Source organism: Salmo salar, chromosome ssa29 (assembly GCF_905237065.1).
Source record: "Salmo salar chromosome ssa29, Ssal_v3.1, whole genome shotgun sequence".
Classification (NCBI taxonomy): domain Eukaryota; kingdom Metazoa; phylum Chordata; class Actinopteri; order Salmoniformes; family Salmonidae; genus Salmo; species Salmo salar.
In genome coordinates this window covers 8,910,771-8,936,913 of record NC_059470.1, presented here as the reverse complement: position 1 = coordinate 8,936,913, position 26,143 = coordinate 8,910,771, and the positions used below count along the sequence as shown (strand labels likewise).

The window sequence follows — 26,143 nt, the reverse complement described above, 5'->3', positions numbered from 1 at the left end:
AATATGGCTTTGGGGTAGGCCTAAAATAAATCGAATTCTTGAAATCATTCCAACATCAGAGACATGAGTCCAAACAGAACATTTTCATTCAATCAAGTGACCCGTATCCTAGCAACGAATGGTATGCGCTCGGCAATGAAGATTCTCTACAACGTGGGAAGAGTTTTAGCTACAATGTGGTTGTAACTGGACTCGCTGACAACAGTCTTTGGTGTGAGAAAGAACTACTGTTTAGAACTACGGATGCTACCATGGTCACGGTCAGTGGTGTTTTTCTTCTGTTTCATAAATATTGACATCGTTGACGGATTAGATACTGTTTTTGATCAAAATGTCTCATGTTGCCGGTTTGTATAGGCTACTTTAGAATCCAATAATAGAGAAAAGTTACTAAACATGAACATCTGCTTAGATAACGTAGTAGTTATCTATCATCAGAATGCTACAATTTCAAAGGTGTTGTCTTGATAGAGTGCCTTGAAAGCAACTGTCACATCTGGCAAATAGAAAACAGGTTGGAGCCTGAAATATTTTTTTCCCCTCTTCACCAGAAAATATTTCAACTGAACTAAAGGGTCTGACATTTAGACTGAGCTTTAGGCTTAAAGACATTTGCGAGTGCCAAAGAACACCAAAACCACCCCATCGGAGTTAGAGAGGAAGTGCATGCAAAATATCCACGCTCAACTCAGCAGACAACACAGACGAGGAGCAAGGCTTCGTGCAGGACATGGGGATGGCCTCCCCTCCCCTCGCCGACGAAACTGACCTGGACAGGAAGAGCACGCTGCGGGTTACCCCCCGCCCCACAACAGCGGACCAGGAGGGAGCAGTCAGGCCGGTTAGACGCTCATGGGGGTCAGAGTTACGGAGAGGGAGGGGGAATTCGGTGGAGGAGAGTACCAAGGGGAAAGCTCGCAGGATGTGGAAGTTCCTCAGCACTGGAATGAAGCAGAATGTGAACAAGGTAAATAAGATGTCTCTGTGTGTCCCAAATGGCACCCGATTCCCTATAGACCATGTATAGTTTACTATATAGGGAATAGGGTGCCATTTGGGATGCAACCTCTGTCTTTGGCATTGTTAAATCGGTAGGCGACATCAGAAAATAAATGTCTATTTATCCTAACTCTCTCTCTCGCTTTCCTAGATAAGAAGCTTCGATGTCAAGAGTGCTGTTTTCACCCATGGCCTGCTGCACTTACGTAATTTCCCTTGCAACGACCCTGTGCGCCACATGACCTATGGCAAGGGGGCGGCAGGGTTCATCAGCCTTCACAGGGAAGGCAGGGTCGTTATGTACCACCCAGACGGGCGTCTCCGTGACCTCCCACCCGCCTCTGTCTCTGTCCCCTACATGGGCCTAACCTCCACTCAGCTCCCTGGGCGTCTGGTGGGTTGGGGGCCCGGGGCAAGCCTCACGCTGCTGGACAGTGAGCTGCGCCCCCTAGCCAACGCTCTAGACCCTCTGGATGTGCGGGTTTGCCAGGTCACAGAGCAGTCCCTGGAGCTGGTGACAGCGGGGGCGGGGAACGTGTGTGTGTGGTGTCTGACTCACATGGTGTGCCGGGTGAGAGTGACGGAGGGTCTTGGGCGCCACAGCGTTTTTACCCAGCTGGCGTTGGCCCCCCCAGGCCCCGAGAGGCATCACAGGGCCTTCGTCGTTTACAGGAGAGCTGTGGTTGTCGTTGACCTCACTGCTGGGCGTGTTCTGGAGCACAAAAGGAACCTCCACCTACGGTAAATGTGTGTGTGTGTGTGTGTGTGTGTTCATGGTTGTTGGACAGTGGGCAGTTTTTGGCAAAATGTCACCTCAACTGATCTGCAGACAGAGTGAACATGTCTCTTTTCTTCAGGGATATCACTGCACTGGTGTACAGCTTTCATCTGGACTTTGTGGTCACTGCGTCCAAAGATGTTTCCATCAGAGTGTGGGGTCCTGACTGGGGGCTTTGTATGGCGTTCGTAGGACACACTGGTGAGATAACCACTTGGTTGGGGGGAAAAAACCTTCCCTATGATTCCAGCTAGTCAAGTCAAATGCATTCAACAAAGGTCACAACACTCTTTACGTGTGTGTGTGTGTGTGTGTGTGTGTGTGTGTGTGTGTGTGTGTGTGTGTGTGTGTGTGTGTGTGCGTAGGTGTGGTGACCTCTCTGGCTTGCTGTCCGGAGTCTGGCCTGCTGCTCTCTGCCTCCCTGGATGGGACCCTGCGTTGCTGGAGCATAGAGGGGGGGGACCAGGTCCAGTGTTTCCCCATCGAAGGAGGGGAGCCCCCTCTGGCCCTGGGGGGTCCGATGAAAGGGGGCACCTTCTTTACTTTCTCCCAGCAAGGAGTGGACTTCTGGACCATCAGCAGCCTGTATAACCTTCACTGCAGGCTGGGGGGGGACTTGGGTGGTCCCGTGAGACAGATAGTAGTTCCCTCTTGCCCCCTGCCCTACCCCACCCGGGTGCTTTGCGTCAGCGGGGATAGTAACGTCACGCTAGTGGCCGCCGAGACGGGGGCGGTCCTAACCTCCTTCGGTGCCGGGCAGAGGGTAAGGTGCGCCGATTACTGCTTGCACAAAGAAATTCTATTGGTCCTGACGGAGGGTGGAACGTTGATCCGGGCCAGCACGCTGACCAATCCAGCGACGTGTGTGGATGAGTGGAAGGCACGAGGACAGGGTCCATGGCAGAGGGAGGAGCAGAGGGATGGCGAGGGGGATCAGTGGATCGCAAAGCCAGGCCCAGCCTCCTGCATGGTGCTCTACAGCAACATAGCCGACGGACAGAGAGCGCTAGACGAGTGGAAGAGCCTGCAGGAGCAGAGATGCCAGAGACCCACGAACAAGAAACCTCTTCATGATGCCAAGAACCGGTAAGACCCCTCCTGTGTCCCTAATTTAGACTTGTCTTGATATTATTGACAGTCCCTTTATATTTAGCTCGTGAATCCCTCGGTAATTACCCAAACAAGCACTCAATGTTTGAATATGTTAAATCTGTTTTAATCTGTTACTAAATTAAGACAGGCTGTTGGATGAAGTTTCCCCTAGACGCTGTTCAGTTTAGCATTTTTTGAGGTTAGGATTGGGGGAAGGGTAAAAGACAGGGTGTTGGATGAAGTTTCCCCTAGACACTGTTCAGTTTTGCATTTTTTGAGGTTAGGATTGGGAGAGGTGTAATCTTGCAAGATTTGAGTTCTGGGTTAACCGAGATTAGGGGAGGGGAAACTGATCCTAGATCTGTACCTAGGGGAAACTTCACCCCGGAGCTCAAAATAGTGTGCCAACCATCCAAAGTAGTGATATGTTATGACTCCCTATGACTACCCCTGTGACAGGTTCCTGGTAATGCTGGGGCACAATGGTGGCTGTGTGAGTGTGCTTATGCTGGATACAGGAAAGGTGCAGTACAGGACCCCCGCGCACAACGGACAGAAAATCACCTCCCTGCAGGCAGACCCTGAGAACAGCTACCTACTCACAGCCGGTATGCAGCACTCTATTTGCTCTATGGGATGATGATGATGATGGTGGTGGTGGTGGTGATGGTGGTGGTGGTGATGCTAATGGTGATGATGATGATGGTGGTGGTGATGATGATGTTGGTGATGATGATGGTGGTGGGGGTGATGATGTTGGTGATGATGGTAATGATGATGGTGGTCATCATCCCATTCTCTCCCTTTCATCAGGTGAGGACAAGGCAGTGCTGGTATGGAGGGTGTTTCCCTATGCCCAGGAGTGTCTCAGCCTGCACTTGAACCTTTTCTGTGGGCATCCTCCACTCTACTTGGCCCTGTTGGGGCCTCTGCTGGCCCTAGCCTTCCAGGATCCCGATAGCGCCACCTATAGCCTGGTGCACTTCAGCCTGCTCAACCAGAGTCGCACTGACCATCCGCCCAGTGAGGACCATCTGGACTGCATTACGGGTGAGACAGTAACAGAAGATACCGTTAAACAATATACTGTGTTTTAGATACTATAGATCTGGGGCCGTATGAAACGTCTCAGAGTAGGAGTGCTGATCTAGGATCAGGTCAACATTGTCCATGTAATCTTATTCATTGTGTTAACCTCTTACATCTAGACGTTCCGCTAGCGGAACACCTGCTCCAATATCCAATGATAGGCATGGCACGAATTACAAATTCCTCAAAAATACAAAAACTTCAATTTTTCAAACATATGACTATTTCACAGCATTTTAAAGACAAGACTCTCCTTTATCTAACCACACTGTCCGATTTCAAAAAGGCTTTACAGCGAAAGCAAAACATTAGATTATGTCAGCAGAGTACCCAGCCAGAAATAATCAGACACCCATTTTTCAAGCTAGCATATAATGTCACAAAAACCCAGAAGACAGCTAAATGCAGCACTAACCTTTGATGATCTTCATCAGATGACACACCTAGGACATTATGTTATACAATACATGCATGTTTTGTTCAATCAAGTTCATATTTATATCAAAAAACAGCTTTTTACATTAGCATGTGACGTTCAGAACTAGCATACCCCCCGCAAACTTCCGGGGAATTTACTAACAATTTACTAAATTACTCACGATAAACGTTCACAAAAAGCATAACAATTATTTTAAGAATTATAGATACAGAACTCCTCTATGCACTCGATATGTCCGATTTTAAAATAGCTTTTTGGTGAAAGCACATTTTGCAATATTCTAAGTACATAGCCCAGCCATCACGGGCTAGCTATTTAGACACCCGGCAAGTTTAGCCTTCACCAAAATCCGATTTACTATAACAAAAATGTTATTACCTTTGTTGTCTTCGTCCGAATGCATTCCCAGGACTGCTACTTCAATAACAAATGTTGGTTTGGTCCAAAATAATCCATCGTTATATCCGAATAGCGGCGTTTTGTTCGTGCGTTCCAGAAACTATCCGAAATGGTAAATCAGGGTCTCGCGCATGGCGCAATTCGTGACAAAAAAATTCTAAATATTCCATTACCGTACTTCGAAGCATGTCAACCGCTGTTTAAAATAAATTTTTATGCAATTTATCTCGTAAAAAAGCGATAATATTCCGACCGGGAATCTCCTTTTCGGCAAACAGAGGAAAAATCACAAAGACGGGGGCGGCCAGGGCACGCGCCTAAGCCCACAGTCCCTTGATCGGCCACTTGAGAAAGGCGATAATGTGTTTCAGCCTGGGGCTGGGATGACGACATTCAGGTTTTTCCCGGGCTCTGAGCGCCCATGGAAGACGTAGGAAGTGTCACGTTAGAGCAGAGATCCTTTGTAAAAGATAGAGATGGCAAAGAAGTTCAAGAAATGGTCAGACAGGCCACTTCCTGTAAAGGAATCTCTCAGGTTTTGACCTGCCATTTGAGTTCTGTTATACTCACAGACACCATTCAAACAGTTTTAGAAACTTTGAAGTGTTTTCTATCCAAAGCCAATAATTATATGCATATTCTAGTTACTGGGCAGGAGTAGTAACCAGATTAAATCGGGTACGTTTTTTATCCAGCCGTGAAAATACTGCCCCCTAGCCATAACAGGTTAACTGTTGATGTTACTCTTCAATTACACAGACCCCAAAGCAAATCAGGGGGAGAAAAATAGGTTTATTCAAAGAGGACAAATCATAGATGTTATGCTGAAAGGTAGCTGTTCATTCTCCCCTGTCTTCAGTGATTCTTTCCACAGAACAAAGAGGCAGATGTAGTTTTATACCCCCAACCCTAGCCTGTGGTTGACCAATTAGAATTCCTGGCAATAAAATTGGGCCAATGGCCAGATAACGTGTATCCCATTTCAGGCCCGATATATAGACAATTTGGACCAATGAGAACTTGCCATGTAGCTATGAGTCCCGGACTGAAATTCCTCCCATGTCTCTGACCCATTAATCATATGGATTTCACATGAATTGGCAGTGGCGCAGTCATGGTGGACTTGTCCACTGGGGAGCCAGGCCCAGCCAGTCAGAATGAGTTTTCCCCAGAAAAGGAATTGTTACAGACAGAAATACTCCTCAATTTCATCAGCTGTCCGGGTGACTGGTCTCAGACGATCCCGCAGGTGAAGAAGCCAGATGTGTAGGTCCTGGGCTGGCGTGTGTCACGTCCTGACCAGTAAATGGGACTTTTGTCATTGTAGTCATTGTAGTATGGTCAGGGCGTGGCAGGGGGTGTTTGTTTTGTGTGTTTTTTTTTTTTTGGTCTAGGGGATTTTGGTTCTAGTTTTCATTTTCTATGTTTCTTTTTCCAGGTTTGGCCGAGTGTGGTTTCCAATCAGAGGCAGGTGTCTTTCGTTGTCTCTGATTGGAAGCCATACTTAGGCAGCCTGTTTTCCTTTGGGTTTTGTGGGTGGTTAATTTCCTGTTATAGTCTGTGAACCTTACGGAACTGTTTGCTGTCGTTTGTTTTTTCTTTGTTTAAGTGTTCTCTTTAAATAAACAAGTAAGAATGAGCACTATACCCGCTGCGCCTTGGTCTGTCCTTAACAACGCTTGTGACAGCGTGGTTACACGTGGTCTTCAGTTGTGAGACCGGTTGGACGTACTGCCAAATTCTCTAAAACTACATTGGGGTGGAGAAATTAACATTAAATACTCTGGCAACAGCTCTGGTGGACATTCCTACAGTCAACATGCCAATTGCATGCTCCCTCAAAACTTGAGATATCTGTGGCATTGTTGTTGCGTGACAAAACTGCACATTTTAGAGTGGCCTTTTATTGTCCCCAGCACAAGATGCACCTCTGTAATGATCATGCTGTTTAATCATCTTCTTGATATGCCACACCTGTCAGATGGATGGATTATTTTGGCAAGGCAGAAATGCTCACTAACAGGGATGTAAACAAATTTGTGCACAAAATCTGAGAGAAATAAGCTTTTTGTGCATATGGAACATTTCTGGGATCTTTTATTTCAGCTCATGAAACATGGGACCAACACTTTACACTTATGTTTATATTTTTGTTCAGTAGGTGATCCTCGGACAAGGTTTTTTAATTGTCTTTGTGTGTGTGTGTGTGTGTGTGTGTGTGTGTGTGTGTGTGTGTGTGTGTGTGTGTGTGTGTGTGTGTGTGTGTGTGTGTTGGTGTGTGTGTGTGTGAGAGTGCAGGGCTCTGTGTGTGCCATCAGCTCAGCGTGTTTGCCTCCAGCAGTCAGGATGGAACTGTTCGCATCTGGGATGAAGATAACCGCCTCCTCAGGTCAGTCAATGTGTTTGTGTGTGTCCCTAATGGGAAAAAAACACATGAATTTCACATTTGAACATGAAGTGTTCATCTTATGTGAAGTTAATGTGATAACATGTGACAACATGTAAAGCAACATGTGATAACATGAACATACACATGTGAAAACGTAATCATATGGGAAGAGTTCCAAAAACACGCTTTCACATGATTTCACATGTGATTTTCCACATGTAAAATCATGTGTTTTTCTGTAAGGGGTGTGTGTGTGTTAGTAATTTCTGCACTCCTTGTCCCTCTAAGAACCCTCCAGCTGAGTGCGGAGCCTGAGTGTCTGGCCTACAGTGGGCAGAGGGGAGATCTGCTCCTAGGCATCAGAGGGGACCTGTATAGGATCCGCTGCACCCACCTGCTGCCACATGACTTCCAGCTACGGGTATACTGACTGGGGGGAAGGGGTGGTGAAATACTGGGGAGAGGTGGTGACGACAGACTGGTCTCTTGTGGTGGTCGTAGTGTGGCTCAGTTGGTAGAGCATGGTGCTTGCAATGCCAGGATCATGGGTTCGATTTTCACAGGGGCCACCCATATGAAAATCGATGCACGCACTACTATAAGTCGCGTTGGGTAAAAGTGTCTGCTAAATGGCTTATATATTAGAATGGGTCTTGGAGGGTGAATACGTGTTTAGGCATTTTCAGTGAGATAATGTAGAATAAGTGCTTACTGTGTAATGATACCTTTGCTGTGCCTATGCTCTGTATACATCCATAGCTCCTTTGTACTGAGATGTCAGATCCTATCCCTGACTTGCCCATATCTCACATCTCAACAAGGACAAGCAAAACCAAGTAAGCTACCCTCCGTCTCTACATATAATGTGACATAATGAACATCATAGACAAGTTATGACAAGTTATGACTGTTTGTTACAGTAAATGTGTATAAACAGTAAATCTATGGATTCCGTTTGCGCTGGTAAATCTACGTATTTATTGGGATTTTGGGCCAAAATGTATTATCTATAGATTTACAGTTTTTATTTACATCTATATAATAGTTATGTTACATTTACCGTAACCTGGACATTATTGAGTGTGTGACGTGCTTTTGTCTACCATCAGGACTGTGGTCTCCCCCATACCAGAGAAGCAGCCCAACGGAAAGCAGGACATGACCAAAGATCCAGTGAGTTTACCCAGAATATGAAAGGGAGAGAGAGGAGAACGAGAGAAAGCTTTGCATGGAATTGAGTGTAAAGGAGTGTGGGGTAAGGTGAGCCATTTGTTACATTCAGCATCACTACAGCAAGGGAAATATAGTATTCTTTCTAACAAAGATACACTACATGGCCAAAAGTATGCGGAGACCTGCTCGTCGAACATCTCATTCCAAAATCATGGGCATTTTTTAAATATTGTATTTATTTAACCTTTATTTAAGTAGGCAAGTCAGTTAAGAACAAATTCTTATTTACAATGACAGCCTACCAAAAGGCAAAAGGCCTCCTGCGGGGACGGGGGCCTGGGATTAAAAATAAAAAATAAATACAATATAAATATAGGACAAAACACACATCACAACAAGAGAGACAACACAACACTACATAAAGAGAGACCTAAGACAACAACATAGCAAGGCAGCAACACATGACAACACACCATGGTAGCAACACGACATAACAACAACATGGCAGCAGCACAACATGGCAGCAGCACAAAACATGGTGCAAACATTATTGGACACAGACAACAGCACAAAGGGCAAGAAGGTAGAGACAACAATACATCACACAAAGCTGTCAGTAAGAGTGTCCATGATTGAGTCTTTGAATGAAGAGATTGAGATAAAACTGTCCAGTTTGAGTGTTTGTTGCAGCTCGTTCCAGTCGCTAGCTGAAGCGAACTGAAAAGAGGAGTGACCCAGGGATGTGTGCGCTTTGGGGACCTTAAACAGAATGTGACTGGCAGAACAGGTTTTGTATGTGGAGGATGAGGGCTGCAGTAGATATCTCAGATAGGGGGGAGTGAGGCCTAAGAGGGTTTTATAAATAAGCATCAACCAGTGGGTCTTGCGACAGGTATACAGAGATGACCAGTTTACAGAGTATAGAGTGCAGTGATGTGTCCTATAAGGAGCATTGGTGGCAAATCTGATGGCCGAATGGTAAAGAACATCTAGCCGCTCGAGAGCACCCTTACCTGCCGATCTATAAATTATGTCTCCGTAATCTAGGATGGGTAGGATGGTCATCTGAATCAGGGTTAGTTTGGCAGCTGGGGTGAGGTAGGAGCGATTACGATAGAGGAAACCAAGTCTAGATTTAACTTTAGCCCGCAGCTTTGATATGTGCTGAAAGAAGGATAGTGCACCGTCTAGCCATACTCCCAAGTACTTGTATGAGGTGACTACCTCAAGCTCTAAACCCTCAGAGGCAGTAATAACACCTGTGGGAGGAGGGGCGTTCTTCTTACCAAACCACATGACCTTTGTTTTGGAGGTGTTCAGAACAAGGTTAAGGGTAGAGAAAGCTTGTTGGACACTAAGAAAGCTTTGTTGAAAAGCATTTAACACAAAACCTGGGGAGGGGCCAGCTGAGTATAAGACTGTATCATCTGCATATAAATGGGTGAGAGAGCTTCCTACTGCCTGAGCTATGTTGTTGATGTAAATTGAGAAGAGCGTAGGGCCTACGATCGAGCCTTGGGATTTTATTTTATTTATTTATCCATTATTTTACCAGGTAAGTTGACTGAGAACACGTTCTCATTTGCAGCAACGACCTGGGGAATAGTTACAGGGGAGAGGAGGGGGATGAATGAGCCAATTGGAAACTGGGATACCTCCTTGGTGACAGGCAGTGGCTGAGACAGCAGATTTTCTCACTTTATACACTGCACTCTTTGAGAGCGGTAGCTGGCAAACCAGCCCAAAGACCCCTCAGAGACACCAATACTCCTTAGCCGGCCCACAGGAATGGAATGGTCTACCGTATCAAAAGCTTTGGCCAAGTCAATAAAAATAGCAGCACAATATTACTTCGAATCAAGGGCAATGGTGACATCATTGAGCACCTTTAAGGTTGCAGTGACACATCCATAAACTGAGCGGAAACTAGATTGCATACCAGAGAGGATACTATAGACATCAAGAAAGCCAGTCAGTTGATTTGTTTTTCCAACACTTTTGATAAACAGGGCAAAATATAAATAGGCCTATAACAGTTAGGATCAGTTTGATCTCCCCACGCTCTTCTCAAAGACCCATAGAGAGAGAAGAGCTCCTTAAAGTAACTAACTTTGGCCTTCCGGATTTTTTATTGTTTTATTTCACCTTTATTTAACCAGGTAGGCCAGTTGAGAACAAGTTCTCATTTACAACTGCGACCTGGCCAAGATAAAGCAAATTAGTGCGACAAAAACAACAACACAGAGTTACACATAGGATAAACAAAAGTACAGTCAAAAACACAATAGAAAATCTATATAGAAAAATCTACTCAGGTTAGCCTGAGTGCACTTATTTCTCATTTGCCTGAACAATAGCCAGTCAGCCTGAGTATGTGTGTGCCGAACCTTTCGCCAAATGCAATTCTTGAGGTGGAGTAACTCTGCAAGATCACGGTCGAACCAGGGGCTGAACCTGTTTTTAATTCTCATTTTCCTTATGGGGGCGTGTTTGTTAACAATACCACTGAAAATATAAAAAAAACAAGGTCCAAGCGTCTTCAACAGAGGGGATCAAGCTAATACTATACCATTTTACAGAGGCCAGTTCATGAAGGAAGGCTTGCTCATTAAAGTGTTTTAGCAAGAGTCTATGACAAATCAGGACAGGTTGTTTCACTGAGCGGCCATTATAACACAGGCTGTAAAACAGTGATCACTAAGGTCATTACAGAAAACACCAGACTGATACCTATCAGGATTATTTGTGAGGATAACATCGAGGAGAGGGCATTAATATAGAGTTGGTCCCCCCTTTGCTGCTGTATTTGCTGCTGTAACAGCCTCCACTCTTCTACGAAGGCTTTCCACTAGATGTTGGAACATTGCTGCGGGGACTTGCTTCCATTCAGCCACAAGAGCATTAGTGAGGTCAGGTACTGATCTTGGGGTGATTAGGCCTGGCTGGCAGTTGGCGTTCCAATTCATCCCAAATGTGTTCAATGGGGTTGAGGTCAGGGCTCTGTTCAGGCCAGTCAAGTTCTTCCACACTGATCTCGACAAACCATTTCTTAATGGACCTCGCTTTGTGCACGGGGGTATTGTCATGCTGAAACAGGAAAGGGCCTTCCCCAAACTGATATCACAAAGTTGGAAGCACAGAATCGTCTAGAATGTCATTGTATGCTGTAGCGTTAATATTTCCCTTCACTGGAACTAAGGGGCCTAGCCCGAAACCATGAAAAACAGCCCCAGACCATTATTCCTCCTCCACCAAACTTTACAGATGGTTCTATGCATTGGGGCAGGTAGCGTTTTCCTGGCATCCGCCAAACCCAGATTCGTCCATCGGACTGCCAGATGGTGAAACATAATTCATTACTCCAGAGAAAGCGTTTCCACTGCTCCTGTCACGACTTCCGCCAAAGTCGGTCCCGCTCCTTGTTCGGGCAGCGTTTGGCGGTTGACGTCACCGACCTTCTAGCCATCGCCGATCCACTTTTCCTTTTCCACTGGTTTTGTCTTCCATCACACCTGGTTCCAATTACATGTTGTGTATTTAACCCTCTGTTCCCCCCCCCATGTCCTTGTCCGTAATTGTTTGTTGTCAGTGCTTGTGCACGTTATGTTCTGGTGTGCGTCGTGTTATGTACCCATTTATTACATTGTTCTGTATCCGGTGGGTTTTGATGATTTAAACTGAGCCGTTGGAAACACAGTTTTGCTCTCCTGCGTCTGACTACTCTGCCGCCAGTACGCACCCCTGACAGCTCCAGAGTCCAATGGCAGCGAGCTTTACACCACTCCAGCTGGCGCTAGGCATTGTGCATGGTGATCTTAATCCACTAATTTCAAGGGTGTCCACATTCTACATATAAACTCTGAAAAAAAAGAAACGTCCCTTTTGCAGGACCCTGTCTTTCAAAGATAATTTGTAAAAATCCAAATAACTTCACAGATCTTCATTGTAAAGGGTTCAAACACTGTTTCTCATGCTTGTTCATTGAACCATAAACAATTAATGAACATGCACCTGTGGAACGGTCGTTAAGATACTAACAGCTTACAGACGGTAGGCAATTAAGTTCACAGTTATGAACATTTAGGACACTAAAGAGGCCTTTCTACTGACTCTGAAAACACAAAAAGAAAGATGCCCAGGGTCCCTGCTCAAATGCCTGAACTTGCCTTAGGCATGCTGCAAGGAGGCATGAGGACTGCAGATATGGCCAGGGCAATACATTTCAATGTCCGTACTGTGAGACGCCTAAGACAGAGCTACAGGGAGACAGGACGGACAGCTGATTGTCCTCGCAGTGGCAGACCATGTGTAACAACACCTGCACAGGGTCGGTACATCTGAACATCACACCTGCGGGACAGGTACAGGATGGCAACAACTGCCTGAGTTACACCAGGAACGCACAATCCCTCCATCAGTGCTCAGACTGTCCGCAATAGGCTGAGAGAGGCTGGACTGAGGGCTTGTAGGCCTGTTGTAAGGCAGGTCCTCACCAGACATCACCGGCAACAACGTCGCCTATGGGCACAAACCCACCGTTGCTGGACCAGACAGGACTGCCAAAAAGTGCTCTTCACTGACGAGTCGCAGTTTTGTCTCACCAGGGGTGATGGTCGGATTCACGTTTATCGTCAAAGGAATGAGCGTTACACCGAGGCCTGTACTCTGGAGCGGGATTGATTTGGAGTTGGAGGGTCCGGCATGGTCTGGGGAGGTGTGTCACAAAATCATCGGATTGAGCTTGTTGTCATTGCAGGCAATCTCAACGCTGTGCGTTACAGGGAAGACATCCTCCTCCCTCATGTGGTACCCTTCCTGCAGGCTCATCCTGACATGACCCTCCAGCATGACAATGCCATCAGCCATACTGCTCGTTCTGTGCGTGATTTCCTGCAAGACAGGAATATCAGTGTTCTGCCATGGCCAGCAAAGAGCCCGAATCTCAATCCCATTGAGCACGTCTGGGACCTGTTGGATCGGAGGGTGAGGGCTAGGGCCATTCCCCTCAGAAATGTCCGGGAACTTGCAGGTGCCTTGTTGGAAGAGTGGGGTAACATCTCACAGCAAGAACTGGCAAATCTGGTGCAGTCCATGAGGAGGACATGCACTGCAGTACTTAATGCAGCTTGTGGCCACACCAATTACTGACTATTACTTTAGTCACATGTCTGTGGAACTTGTTCAGTTTGTCTCAGTTGTTCGATCTTGTCATGTTCATACAAATATTTACACATGTTAAGTTTGCTGAAAATAAACGCAGTTGACAGTGAGAGGACATTTCTTTTTTTGCTGAGTTTATATCAGGATGTTGTGTATCGCAGAAAATATTCTGAATTTGTGTAAACATAACCGTTTTGAAAACATTGCTTGTACAAAAAAAAGTGGTCTCTTGGCACAAATTAACCCGGTTATGGGGTAAATTGAGCATAGGGACAGGGTAAGTTGAGCCGCCTTGGAGTAGGTGGGTGATGGTTTCCTGTTGGAATGGGGGTGTGGTATATTGTATATCTTAAATGTAGGCTTGCGTTCACATATAGATCTCTCTGTTCAATATCACTTACGCTTCCATTTCTTGACCAGTTGTCTGGGACAGGGATGTTGTTTCGACGTGCCAATTCATAGGCAAGTTCTCTGCATTTGAGGCTACTAAGCCCATGACAGTGGTCAGCGAAATTCTTTATATGTTTAGCAAGTTCAGACTCCATGTCATCACATAAGACCTTGTGTGCCTCTGCTACTCTATTATAGATTCTCTTTCTCACATGTACATGTTTATTTTAGTTTTTGTTTTGAGGGGTACTTTTTACCCCTTTTTTGTGATATCCAATTGGTAGTTACAGTCTTGTCCCATCGCTGCAACTCCCGTATGGACTCGGGAGAGGCGAAGGTCGAGAGCCATGCGTCCTCCTAAACACGACCCCGCCAAGCCACTCTGCTTCTTCACACACTGTCCACTTAACCCGGAAGCCAGCCGCCACACCAATGTGTCGGAGGAAACACTGTAGAGCTGGCGACCGAAGTCAGCGTGCATGCGCCCGGCCACCACAAGGAGTCACTAGAGCGCGATGCGACATGGACATCCCAGCCGGCTAAACCCTCACCAAACCTGGACGACGCTGGGCCAATTGTGCGCCGCCTCATGGGTCTCCCGGTCGTGGACGGCTGCGACACAGCCCTGGATCGAACCCGGATCTGTAGTGATGCCTCTAGCACTGCCACCAAGTACTAAGTCATGTTTTGCAGAGGGGTCAAATACTTATTTCCCTCATTCAAATGCAAATCATTTTTGACATGAGTTTTTCAGAATTTTTTTGTTGTTATTCTGTCTCTCACTGTTCAAATAAACCTACTATTAAAATTATAGACTGATCATTTCTTTGTAAGTGGGCAAACGTACAAAATCAGCAGGGGATCAAATACTTTTTTCCCCCCACTGTATAAGGTAAAATAGATCTAAAACAATTGTCATTTATATTTACAATCCCCTTATCCAAACGGCTTACTCGTTTACCTAGCTCTTATCAATAATAAGTAGATAATGTTGTCCCACTAAGGAACCAACAGGTTATTCATCATTTCATCTCTCATAAAGGTGGTGGAATTATGAGGGAATTAAGTCAAGGTTAGAATGCGGCGAATGTGTAGACACACCTCTGCCACACATTCATGTCTTTGATCTCCACCCCCAACGAATAGCTGTTGAATAACATGCTATTCTCATGCTTAAGTTAAATGTCAGAATAAGCGTGGAGAGAAAAGTGTATAAAATGGGAATTACGTTCCATTTACTTGCACTTAACTCGGAATCGGCCTATTATGCATAAAACATTTGGACTACAGTGCATTCGAAAAGTATTCAGACCCCTTGACTTTTTCACGTTTTGTTATGTTACAGCTTTAGTCTTACAGCCTTATACCTTCAATGCTGCAGAAATGTTTTGGTACCCGTTCCCAGGTTTGTGCCTCGAGACAATCTTGTCTCGGAGCTCTACAGACAATTCCTTCGACCTCATGGCTTGATTTTTGCTCTGGCATGCACTGTCAACTGTGGGACCTAATATAGACAGGTGTGTGCCTTTCCAAATCATGTCCATTCAATTGAATTTACCACAGGTGGACTTCAATCAAGTTGTAAAAACATCTCAAGGATGATCAATGGAAACAGGATGCACCTGAGCTCAATTTCGAGTCTCATAGGAAAGGGTCTGAATACTTATGTAAATAAGGTATTTCAGTTTTTTTATTTTTTATAAATTAGTAAAAATGTCAAATAAACTGTTTTCACTTTGTCATTATGTGTAGATTGATTTTAGAATAAGATTTTAGAATAAGAGTAACGTAACAAAATGTGGAAAAAGGATACTTTCCAAATGCACTGTATGTTAGCCCATACAACTACAATGATACACTTTAATGCTAGGTTTAGGACCTAAACAATCTACTTTGGTTTAGATACAAGCATCATGAAATCTATTACGCAATAAATTAATTTGTTTTTGTGACTTATCTTGCTTACCACTTTTTCCATGTGGTTTCCTTCTTCACAGACTCCATACATTTTTTATTGAACCTTTATTTAACTAGGCAAGTCAGTTAAGAACAAATTCTTACTTACAATGATGGCCTAGGAACAGGTCATCATTGACCTGGGTTAACTGCCTTGTTCAGGGGCAGAACGACAGATTTTTACCTAGTCAGCTCGGGGATTTGATCTAGCAACCTTGCGGTTACTGGCCCAATGCTCTAACCACTAGGCTAGCTGGCGCTAAATATTTGGTCACATTCATTTTGTGTATGGTTTCCTAGAAACAAGGGGTAGCTCAACTAAACCTTTGGCTCAATGTACCCCACTCTCCACTACTGCTATTTTCTTTTTAGGTTTGATCAGTTTGTTTGATAAATTAAGGCCAATGTGTGTGTTCCCATACCTAATGTGCGAGTGGTGTAATGACAGTTTTTCCACCCACTCCCTGTCACTCAGGAGTATGAGGCGCTGCTGGCTCGGAACAGAGACCTGGCCTCACTCCAGGAAGGCACCACAGAGAGAAGGAAGAGGAAACCTCCCACCACGCTGAAAACCAGGAAGGAGGCCTTTGACCGCTATATGAGGATCATCTACAGCCAGCCCCTCAACATTAAGGTTCCTTATACTGAGAACAATTAGCTACAAGATGATTGGGGTAGGAATGTACTCTGCCAAGTGGAGTCTGAAAGATGATTAAAGCAGTATGTGCCCTTTTGTTAGATGTAGAGAGAAGAACCCATAACCTCACCTATAATATAATGTTTTATGTGAAAGGACAAATGTCATTGCTTGAGAGTGGGAATGCAGTGTAGATATGCAGACTAATGAACGTTTGTTCTGATTATATCTCAGATTGGCGATGAGGACATGTTTGACCTTCATGCAGCTCTGTTTCCTCCAAAACTACCTGACCGTCGACCTTTCACCCCACCCACCTTAAGGAATGGCTTCTTCCCAAACCCCAACTTGGCCAAGCCCCTGCCACCCATAACCAGGCCAGGGCAGGTGAGGGCCACTGGTTCAGTTTAGCATATCTGTCTGCTGTCCCTCTAATTCCTGAAGCTAAGTAATAGATCGATTGAGACGAAGTAACCACACCTCCCTTAGTCCTCTGTCTGTCCCTTTGCAGGATGAGGAGCTAGAGCCAGCCCCAGCACAGAGCAACCCGGTGGGCTTCATCCCTAACTCTGTGCTAGTGGGCCAGCTGTGGCCAGACGTTGTGGTGGAAAACACAATCCCCAAGCAAACATTCAAACTGAGGGATGAGAAGGACTATGAAGAGGAGGTGAGAGGATATTTACAGAGACCAGATTCAGCATCAGTTTTGCCTTCTAGATCACAATGTATAAGATTACATGGACATGGGGAGCTGATCCTAGATCAGCACTCAAACTCTGATATGCTTGTTACATATGGCCTCAGAAGAGGAGAATCGGTGTATGTTCTGTGATAAGATTGAGGGAATTTCAAACAGGTTGTTGGTTTGGTTTTTCTCATAGGGTGATACTGAAGAAGTTCAGTTTCTGGTGTATGAGAGCGATGAGGAACTGGACATAGGTTCCCCCATACAGCTGGTGAAGAGCCCTCAGAAAGAGAAGAGCCCCCCACCTCCCACTCCAGAGAAGCCAGCCTACGTAATGAGGGTGAGTGGTGTATTAGCAACGCACATGCCCCTCCCACCTTTGGATCTCTTATTTCCAGCCATCCATTTCCTGTGTTTGAAGGGTGCCAAATCCACTTATCACTGAAATATCACTGGATTGATGGCTTTCATTTTACTCTTGCGACACTTTCCCACTCTTGCCTGTGCCATTCCCGTTAACGTAGCGACCGCGGAAACGTTTGTAATGACCTGTCAAACTCACTCCGGTAATGGCTGAAATGGGATCAGTGGAATACATTGGCCTTCCGTTGCATCTATAGGAACTCTAACGCTTCGTCAGGGATTTAGCGCACTGTCTCGACACTTACATCACAAGAAAGAGAAGAAAGATCACTTCATTTTGGTGAGTGTTAGTTTAAACAAAAAATTATTTGAAATGTTTAATTAGATGCGCTGAAATGAAAGCAACTTCCAAATATGAACACTCGGATTATGGTGATACTATGTCTGATCTCGCAAACAATGTAAAGTATGTTTAGATAGGTGTGAACTAGAGCCAAGCGTTTTGATTTTAAATTGCGTGGGTATCCTTCTCTTGACACACTTGTTGAATTATGCAAGAGAACATGACAACAGTATTAATGAGGAAGTCTAGAAAGTGCAGGTGAGTGCAGGTAGGCCTAGACACAGCAGGTGAGTGCAGGTAGGCCTAGACATAGCAAGTTTTTGGTGGCGGTAGCCCTGTTCCACCCCTTTATATTAATTTATTCATATATGCAAATACACCTCGTGTGTATATATGCAAATCAGGCAAATACAATTTTCTTTATTTGATCACAAAGTAATACAATAATATCTGAAATACTGTTAGGTTCTAAATAAACAGAGTGAAAACTCATGGACAACTAGTAAAGCTCAAACCAAGTTTATTCACCCACTGGGTCACACAGCTGCATAAGACAAAGATATGATACTTTCCATTAAATCGATTCCATTCCAGCCATTATTAATCAAAATCAAATGTATTTATATAGCCCTTCTTACATCAGCTGATATATCAAAGTGCTGTACAGAAACCCAGCCTAAAACCCCAAACAGCAAGCAATGCAGGTGTAGAATGCAGGTGTAGACCATGAGCCTGTCCTCCCTTCACCAGCCTTCTCCGGTATCGGGGCTGTATGAAGGGCAGCTGTCGTGTGCTCATGGCCCGTATCCACAAAGAGTCTCAGAGTAGGAGTGCTGATCTAGGATCTTTCCATATAATCTTATTTATTATGATCTAAAATACAAAACTGATTCTAGATCAGCACTCCTACTCTGAGAGGTTTTGTGGATACAGGCCCAGGTCTGATGAATGTTTTGTGTTCCACTCCTAGCCTCCAAAGGCTGTCCCTCCCACTAAGAAACCCAAACTGCCGACCCCACCTCCCCCTAGAACCCCAACACCACCCCGTACACCCACCCCCGAGATCCCAGGATTCCTTAAACAGTTTGTGGAGGAGGACTGGTTCAAGGATATCTACCAAGACCAAAGGGTGAGTATTTTTAGCTGAAGCAAGCACACCATTTTTCATCCCAAAAAACAAATTATTCTACTGGGGAAAATTCCTTAGAAACCCTGTAAATCAGTGGTATTCAAAGTATGGGTCACGTGGGGGAACTGCAGTGGGGTCACCCCCCCCTCCCAAAAAAGTAAGAGTACAGGTTATTGTATGGGACAATATACAAACGTTTTTGAGAAAGATAAGGAAAAACAGAACTTTGTTGAGTAAATGTATTAATTTATTTTCATTTTGATAAGAGATGAAAATGTAATGAATTGAAGGTTATTTGTTGATGTAAAAATGTAAATATCCCGATTTTAAGATTGTGTCATTATTTTGGGGGTAGGGTGGGGTCATGAGAAATTCGGGCAAAAGAAAGTCCCAGTTGAAAAAGTTTGAATACCACTGCTGTAATTTATCAGCTGCCCCTGTAGGTTATTGTTGTCTGTATTTTCTCTGTCAACGGGAAGTTTGCGACCCAAATGGCACCCTATTCCTTATTTAGTGCACTATTTTCGACGAGAGCCCTCATTGAGCTCTGATCAAAAGTATTGCACTATACAGGGAATATGGTGCCATTTGGGACTAGGACAATGAGACTAATGTGTTGGTGGTGTTCTTGTGTGTGTGAAGTGTATCAGGCAGTCCCTGTGCCCTGAGGAGTTCTCCATGCAGATTCTGGACTACATGCAGAGTTGTGGTGCCCAACTAAAGATGAGGATCCTGAGCGCGCTGATCACTCTACGCAGACAGGGGGAGCTAGGTAACACAGACAAGCTCAGCAAGGGGCTTATGGGTTCTCTACGCAACAACACCTCATCAAATATGGTATGTCCTCTCTTGTGGAATTTGGTATGCTTTTTAATGTTTGAATCTGTTTTTTTCCGCCATTGTGAATTTGGATTTTAAACCATGTCTGGGTTTGTGTGTATGTTGTGTGTTTCAGTCCGATGAGGAGCAGCGAGTGGTGAGTGAAATACTCAACGTGTTGGTGTGTCTGGGTCCTGAAAGCCATGAGATCATTGTGGAGCTCCTCACTCTACTGGCCCGCAAAGAACTGGGACTTCAGTGAGTCTATGCCGCACCAGTCTTTCTCTATACTCACTTTCATTGAGGTCACCATAGTAAGTCCTCAACTCTGCTTCCCTGTAATGGTGAATTCTGAGCTCTGATTCATCTAGCTGCGATAGTGAGTGCCCTTGTCAAATGTAATGCAATATATAGGCAATAGGGAGCCATTTGGGTTGCAACCAGTGAATGGTGGCCTTTAACTCTGGGTGTCTGGTCCTCCTGTTGGCAGAAAAACAGTGATGTGCCTGCTGCAGGTGATGGGCGTGGAGGACGCTGACCCGTGGCTGGCCATGGAGATGGATCCCTGGGACTCCATGGTCCAGGACCTTCCTGATTCCTGGAAGAGCCTGGAAGAGATGGCTGCAGAGTGGCTGCACTCCTGGACCTCAAAATACAAGGTAATCATTTGTTAGATTTATATATTGCTTTTCCAGATGCTCAAAGCGCTTACATAGAAATGGGAAACTCACCTCATCCACCGCCAATAAAAATAAGTAGAAGGAGAAGAGCAGGTGCAGGAGGAATTAATCAGCAATGCACTGCTCTGGGCTGCCAATGTCCTTTTCATTGAACCTAACACCTCTAAATATGAGCATATGAGGTCTCATATGAGCATATGAGATTACTGGCAAGCGCAGTGTTGCGCAACTGGTTCCCAAACTGGTTCTTGCCTGTTTAACATGGTAGGTCTGCCTAGCAATATCTGGGAGAGGAGGCTGGTGAGGAGAGGATGGCTCATAAAAATGTCTGGAATGGAGTTAATGGAATGGTATCATTCATATGGAAACCATGTTTGACACCATTCCATAATTTGTTACAGCCATTACTATGAGCCTGTCTGATTTCTAGTGCCACCAGCAACCACTGATAGCTGGTCTCCCCTCTCTTTGATCTGCAGGGCCAGAACAGTTCTCTGTTCCCGAAGAATGCAGGGAAGAACCTCTTCACCCCAGTGGATGTGCTCAACTACTTCTGCTCTGTCAAAAGGGATATGTTTTTGAAGGCACAGACTGTCCCACCAGAGGGGCGCAAAGACACAGTATTGCGTCTCCCTGAATCCTCCAGGTACCAGACAGATGTACCACCCCCCCATCACATAAACAAATGTCACATACCTCACCTTTTCAGCTCGTAACGCAATATTCTGACACATTGCTTCGTTGTATGTGTGCATTCTTATCTAGATCTAAGCCAATCCAACGTCTTGGAGAGACCTACAGCATGTCCAGGATACGCAAGCCTCCAGGTAAGGTTTAGCCCTCCGTGGTATGGTGAACAGAATATCCATGCAATCAATAGCTCTTAACAACCATTTCAGTATAGAGCTTGTATACAGTGCATTCGAAAAGTATTCAGACCCCTTGACTTTTTCAACATTATGTTAATTTTAGAATAAGGCTGGAACGTGATTTAAAAAATATATATATTCCTCAATCTACACACAATACTCCATAATGACAAAGCAAAAAGAGGTTTTTAGACATTTTTGCAAAATAATAAAATAAAAAAATGGAAATATTACATTTACATAAGTATTCAGACCCTTTACTCAGTACTTTGTTGAAGCGTCTTTGGCAGCGATTACAGCCTCGAGTTGTCTTGGGTATGATGCTACAAGCTTGGCATACCTGTATTTGGGTAGTTTCTCCCATTTTTCTCTGCAGATCCTCTCAAGCTCTGTCACGTTGGATGGGGTGCGTTGCTGCACAGCTATTTTCAGGTCTCTCCAGAGATGTTCGATTGGGTTCAAGTCCGGGCTCTGGCTCGGCCACTCAAGGACATTCAGAGACTTGTCCCAAAGCCACTCTTGCGTTGTCTTGGCTGTGTGCTTAGGGTCGTTGTCCTGTTGGAAGGTACACCTTCGCCTGAGGTCCTGAGCACTCTGGAGCAGGTTTTCATCAAGGATCTCTCTGTACTTTGCTCTGTTTATATTTCCCTCAATCCTGATTTGTCTCCCAGTCACTGCCACTGAAAAACACCCCCACAGCATGATACTGCTACCACCATGCTTCACCGTAGGGATGGTGCCAGGTTTCCTCCAGATGTGACTCCAGACAAGAGGTCACTATGTCCTTCTTCCTAGTTGTCTGGTCTGCATTGGGTGTTCATTCCATCCAACCATTCCTCAGAACAGCTACTTAGCTGTACCAGTGATTGTCTGAGAAGGGACTTCTCCTCTCTCCACCTAAGGTAGATAGTCAAAGTTCCAAACCACTTTACACACGCCGCTGCAGACTGGCGATGTCCTGGTCTGGTACAGTAGGTGAGTTCATTTTCTTCACCTCATGTTGAGGTTCAAAGTTCCAACCACGTCAGATGTGTAGCGACCGCTCTACTCTTTTCTGATCTAAAGTTAATTTCGTTACCAAGGCTTTTTATGCACTCTGGCCAAAGAGGACTGCTCCGTCCGTCTGACATGCTCTTCTGACCTCACTTGGGCCGTGGCTACTTAACTTCTAATTATATCCTTTGTACATTATCTCATATGAGTCCTATAATCACATTCCTATCTTAACAACAATACTTTCCTCATTTTTCATATCATATGCACAACGTATTGGATGGAAACCTGACAGATAAAGGGGTATCCTTTCCAAGTTACAGTATTTCGTCCATAAGGTTTTAAATGACATCACAAAATGAAAAACAATATGACATTAGTTTTCTACATCTCCCCACTGACCATTCCCCACATTCTTTATGTTAGAATTATTGTTCCATTATTCACTTTTTGGACATTAGAGTTTTGGGTTGGCAAAAGTCTCTGGAGACAAAGGGATATTCCTTTAGCCAATACTGGAGGGTAGAGAGAGAGTCCTCTCTTGCTTAATTTACGACCAGGTGTGGAGGTGTCAAAACCCCCTACACCAGTTACCTCCTCCCATCTGCGGGTCAGAGAAGGTCTGGTTATTGTCAGCCATTGCCAAGCTGATCTGACCCATTGTGATCCTCACAGGACAGTCATGACTGTGCCAAGTTTACTCTAGACGTGACGCTTGGGATTCAGGCCAAAGAGTTCAATCTTGGTTTCATCAGACCAGAGAATCTTGTTTCTCATGGTCTGAGAGTCTTTAAGTGCCTTTTGACAAACTCCAAGTGGGCTGTCATGTGCCTTTTACTGAGGAGTGGCTTCTGTCTGGTCACTCTACCATAAAGGCCTGATTGGTGGAGTGCTGCATAGATGGTTGTCCTTCTGGGAGGTTCTCCCATCTCCACAGATGAACTCCGGAGCTCTGTCAGAGTGGCCATCGGGTTCTTGGTCACCTCCCTGACCAAGAAGGCCCTCCTCCCCCAATTGCTCAGTTTGGCCGGGCGGCCAGCTCTAGGAAGAGTCTTGGTGGTTCCAAACTTCTTCCATTTAAGAATCATGGAGGCCACTGTGTTCTTGGGGACCTTCAATGCGGCAGAAATTGTTTTGTACCCTGTCACAACACAATCCTGTCTCAGAGCTCTACGGGCAATTCCTTCGACCTCATGGCTTGGTTTTTGCTCTGACATGCACTGTCAACTATGGGACCTTATATAGACAGGTGTGTGCCTTTCCAAATCATGTCCAATCAATTAAATTTACCGCAGGTGGACTCAAATCAAGTTGTAGAAACATTTCAAGGATGATCCATGGAAACAGGATGCACCTGAGCTCAATTTCGAGTCTCATAGCAAAGCGTCTGAGTACTTACAGTTGAAGTCAGAAGTTTACATACACTTAGGTTGGAGTCATTAAAACTCATTTTTCAACCACTCCACAAATTTATTGTAAACAAACTATCGTTTTGGCAAGTCGGTTAGGACATCTACTTTGTGCATGACACAAGTAATTTTTCCAACAATTGTTTACAGACAGATTATTTCACTTATAATTCACTGTATCACAAATCCAGTGGGTCAGAAGTTTACATACACTAAGTTGACTGTGCCTTTAAACAGCTTGGATACTTCCAGAAAATGATCTCATGGCTTTAGAAGCTTCTGATAGGCTAATTGACATCATTTGAGTCAATTGGAGGTGTATCTGTGGATGTATTTCAAGGCCTACGTTCAAACTCAGTGCCTCTTTGCTTGACATCATGGGAAAATCAAAAGAAATCAGCCAAGACCTCAGATTTTTTTTTTAGACCTCCACAAGTCTGTTTCATCCTTGGGAGCAATTTCCAAATGCCTGAAGTTACTACGTTCATCTGTACAAACAATAGTATGCAAGTATAAACAGCATGGGACCACACAGCCGTCATACCGCTCCGGAAGGAGATGCGTTCTGTCTCCTAGAGATGAACGTATTTTGGTATGAAAAGTGCAAATCAATCCCAGAACAACAGCAAAGGACCTTGTGAAGATGCTGGAGGAAACAGGTACAAAAGTATCTATATCCACAGTAAAACAAGTCCTATATCGACATTACCTGAAAGGTCGCTCCTCAAAGAAGAAGCCACTGCTCCAAAACCGCCATAAAAAAGCCAGACTACGGTTTGCAACTGCACATGGGGACAAAGATCGTACTTTTTGGAGAAATGTCCTCTGGTCTGATGAAACAAAAATAGAACTGTTTGGCCATAATGACCATCGTTATGTTTGAAGGAAAAAGGGGGAAGCTTGCAAGCCGAAGAACACCATCCCAACCATGAAGCACGGTGGTGGCAGCATCATGTTGTGGGGGTGCTTTGCTGCAGGAGGGACTGGTGCACTTCACAAAATGGATGGCATCATGAGGAACGAAAATTATGTGGATATATTGAAGCAACATCTCAAGACATCAGTCAGGAAGTTAAAGCTTGGTCGCAAATGGGTCTTCCAAATGGACAATGACCCCAAGCATACTCCCAAAGTTGTGGCAAAATGGCTTAAGGACAACAAAGTCAAGGTGTTGGAGTGGCCATCACAAAGCCCTGACCTCAATCCTATAGAAAATTTGTGGCAGAACTGAAAAAGTGTGTGCGAGCAAGGAGGCCTAAAAACCTGACCCAGTTACACCAGCTCTGTCAGGAGGAATGGGCCAAAATTCACCCAACTTATTGTGGGAAGCTTGTGGAAGGCTACCCGAAACGTTTGACCCAAGTTAAACAATTTAAAGGCAATGCTACCAAATACTAATTGAGTGTATGTAAACTTCTGACCCACTAGGAATGTGATGAAAGAAATAAAAGCTGAAAGAAATAATTCTCTCTACTATTATTCTGACATTTGACATTCTTAAAATAAAGTGGTGATCCTAACTGACCTAAAACAGGGAATTATTACTTGGATTAAGTGTCAGGAATTGTGAAAAACGGAGTTTAAATGTATTTGACTAAGGTGTATGCCGACTTCAACTGTATGTAAATAAGGTATATTTTTAAATTTTAATACAATTGCAAAATTTTCTTAACTTGTTTTCGCTTTGTCATCATGTGGTATTGTGTGTAGATTGATGAGGAAAAGTTTTTATTTGATCAATTTTAGAATAATGCTGTAAAGTCAAAGGGTCTGATCTTAGTCTCTTTTATTTCAAAACAGGTGTGATCTTGCCCCCTCTCTCAAACCGCCCTGTCCTCATGGGCTTCACCCCGTTCCTCACCCTGCCGAGGGTCAGCCTGTCCCCCTTTCCATTCCCTGTGGACCAGCACTGTTTGAAGGCCTCGCCGCGACGCTACTTCATCCTGGAGCGCTCCTATGTACACTACTACAGATGACACAGCCTCCCAAGCAGCAAGATATTCTTCCCCGCACCCAAGACTTTTCTCTTTCCCCGACAAAGACCAGCTAAACAGATATACTCTTGTTTGAATTAAACATCTCTTGTATATATCTTTTTTTATTGTATATCACTTGATTCACTCAATACAAATAAAGTTTGAATGACTGTAAACGTCTGTAAAAATTGAACTGTTGTGTGTTGTTCCATGGACAATATGGACGCGATATGAACTGATATGCCAGAGATATTTGTTCATTGTTTGCTTTAATATAAATATAAGCTTATATTGCAGATGGAAAATTAACAGTACCGAATAAACAGCTTATGGCACTGCTGGACATCTTCCGATTGCGAAGGGAGGTAAGCATGAT

General features: G+C 44.6%; 1 protein-coding gene across 1 annotated transcript; it reads left to right on the top strand.

The window, feature by feature from the left end:
• The first annotated feature begins 24 nt into the window (after nt 1-24).
• wdr97 (WD repeat domain 97) lies at nt 25-26,143 on the top strand. Its single transcript, XM_014180642.2, has 22 exons — nt 25-260; nt 552-967; nt 1,151-1,740; nt 1,857-1,978; nt 2,143-2,863; nt 3,329-3,477; nt 3,683-3,919; nt 7,095-7,185; nt 7,474-7,606; nt 7,945-8,021; nt 8,295-8,358; nt 16,340-16,498; nt 16,736-16,888; nt 17,013-17,168; nt 17,383-17,526; nt 18,863-19,021; nt 19,664-19,858; nt 19,977-20,098; nt 20,331-20,499; nt 21,000-21,166; nt 21,286-21,347; nt 25,592-26,143. The coding sequence occupies exons 2-22, from the start codon at nt 731-733 to the stop codon at nt 25,765-25,767; spliced, it is 4,083 nt and encodes a 1,360-aa protein (XP_014036117.2). The 5' UTR covers nt 25-260; nt 552-730; the 3' UTR covers nt 25,768-26,143.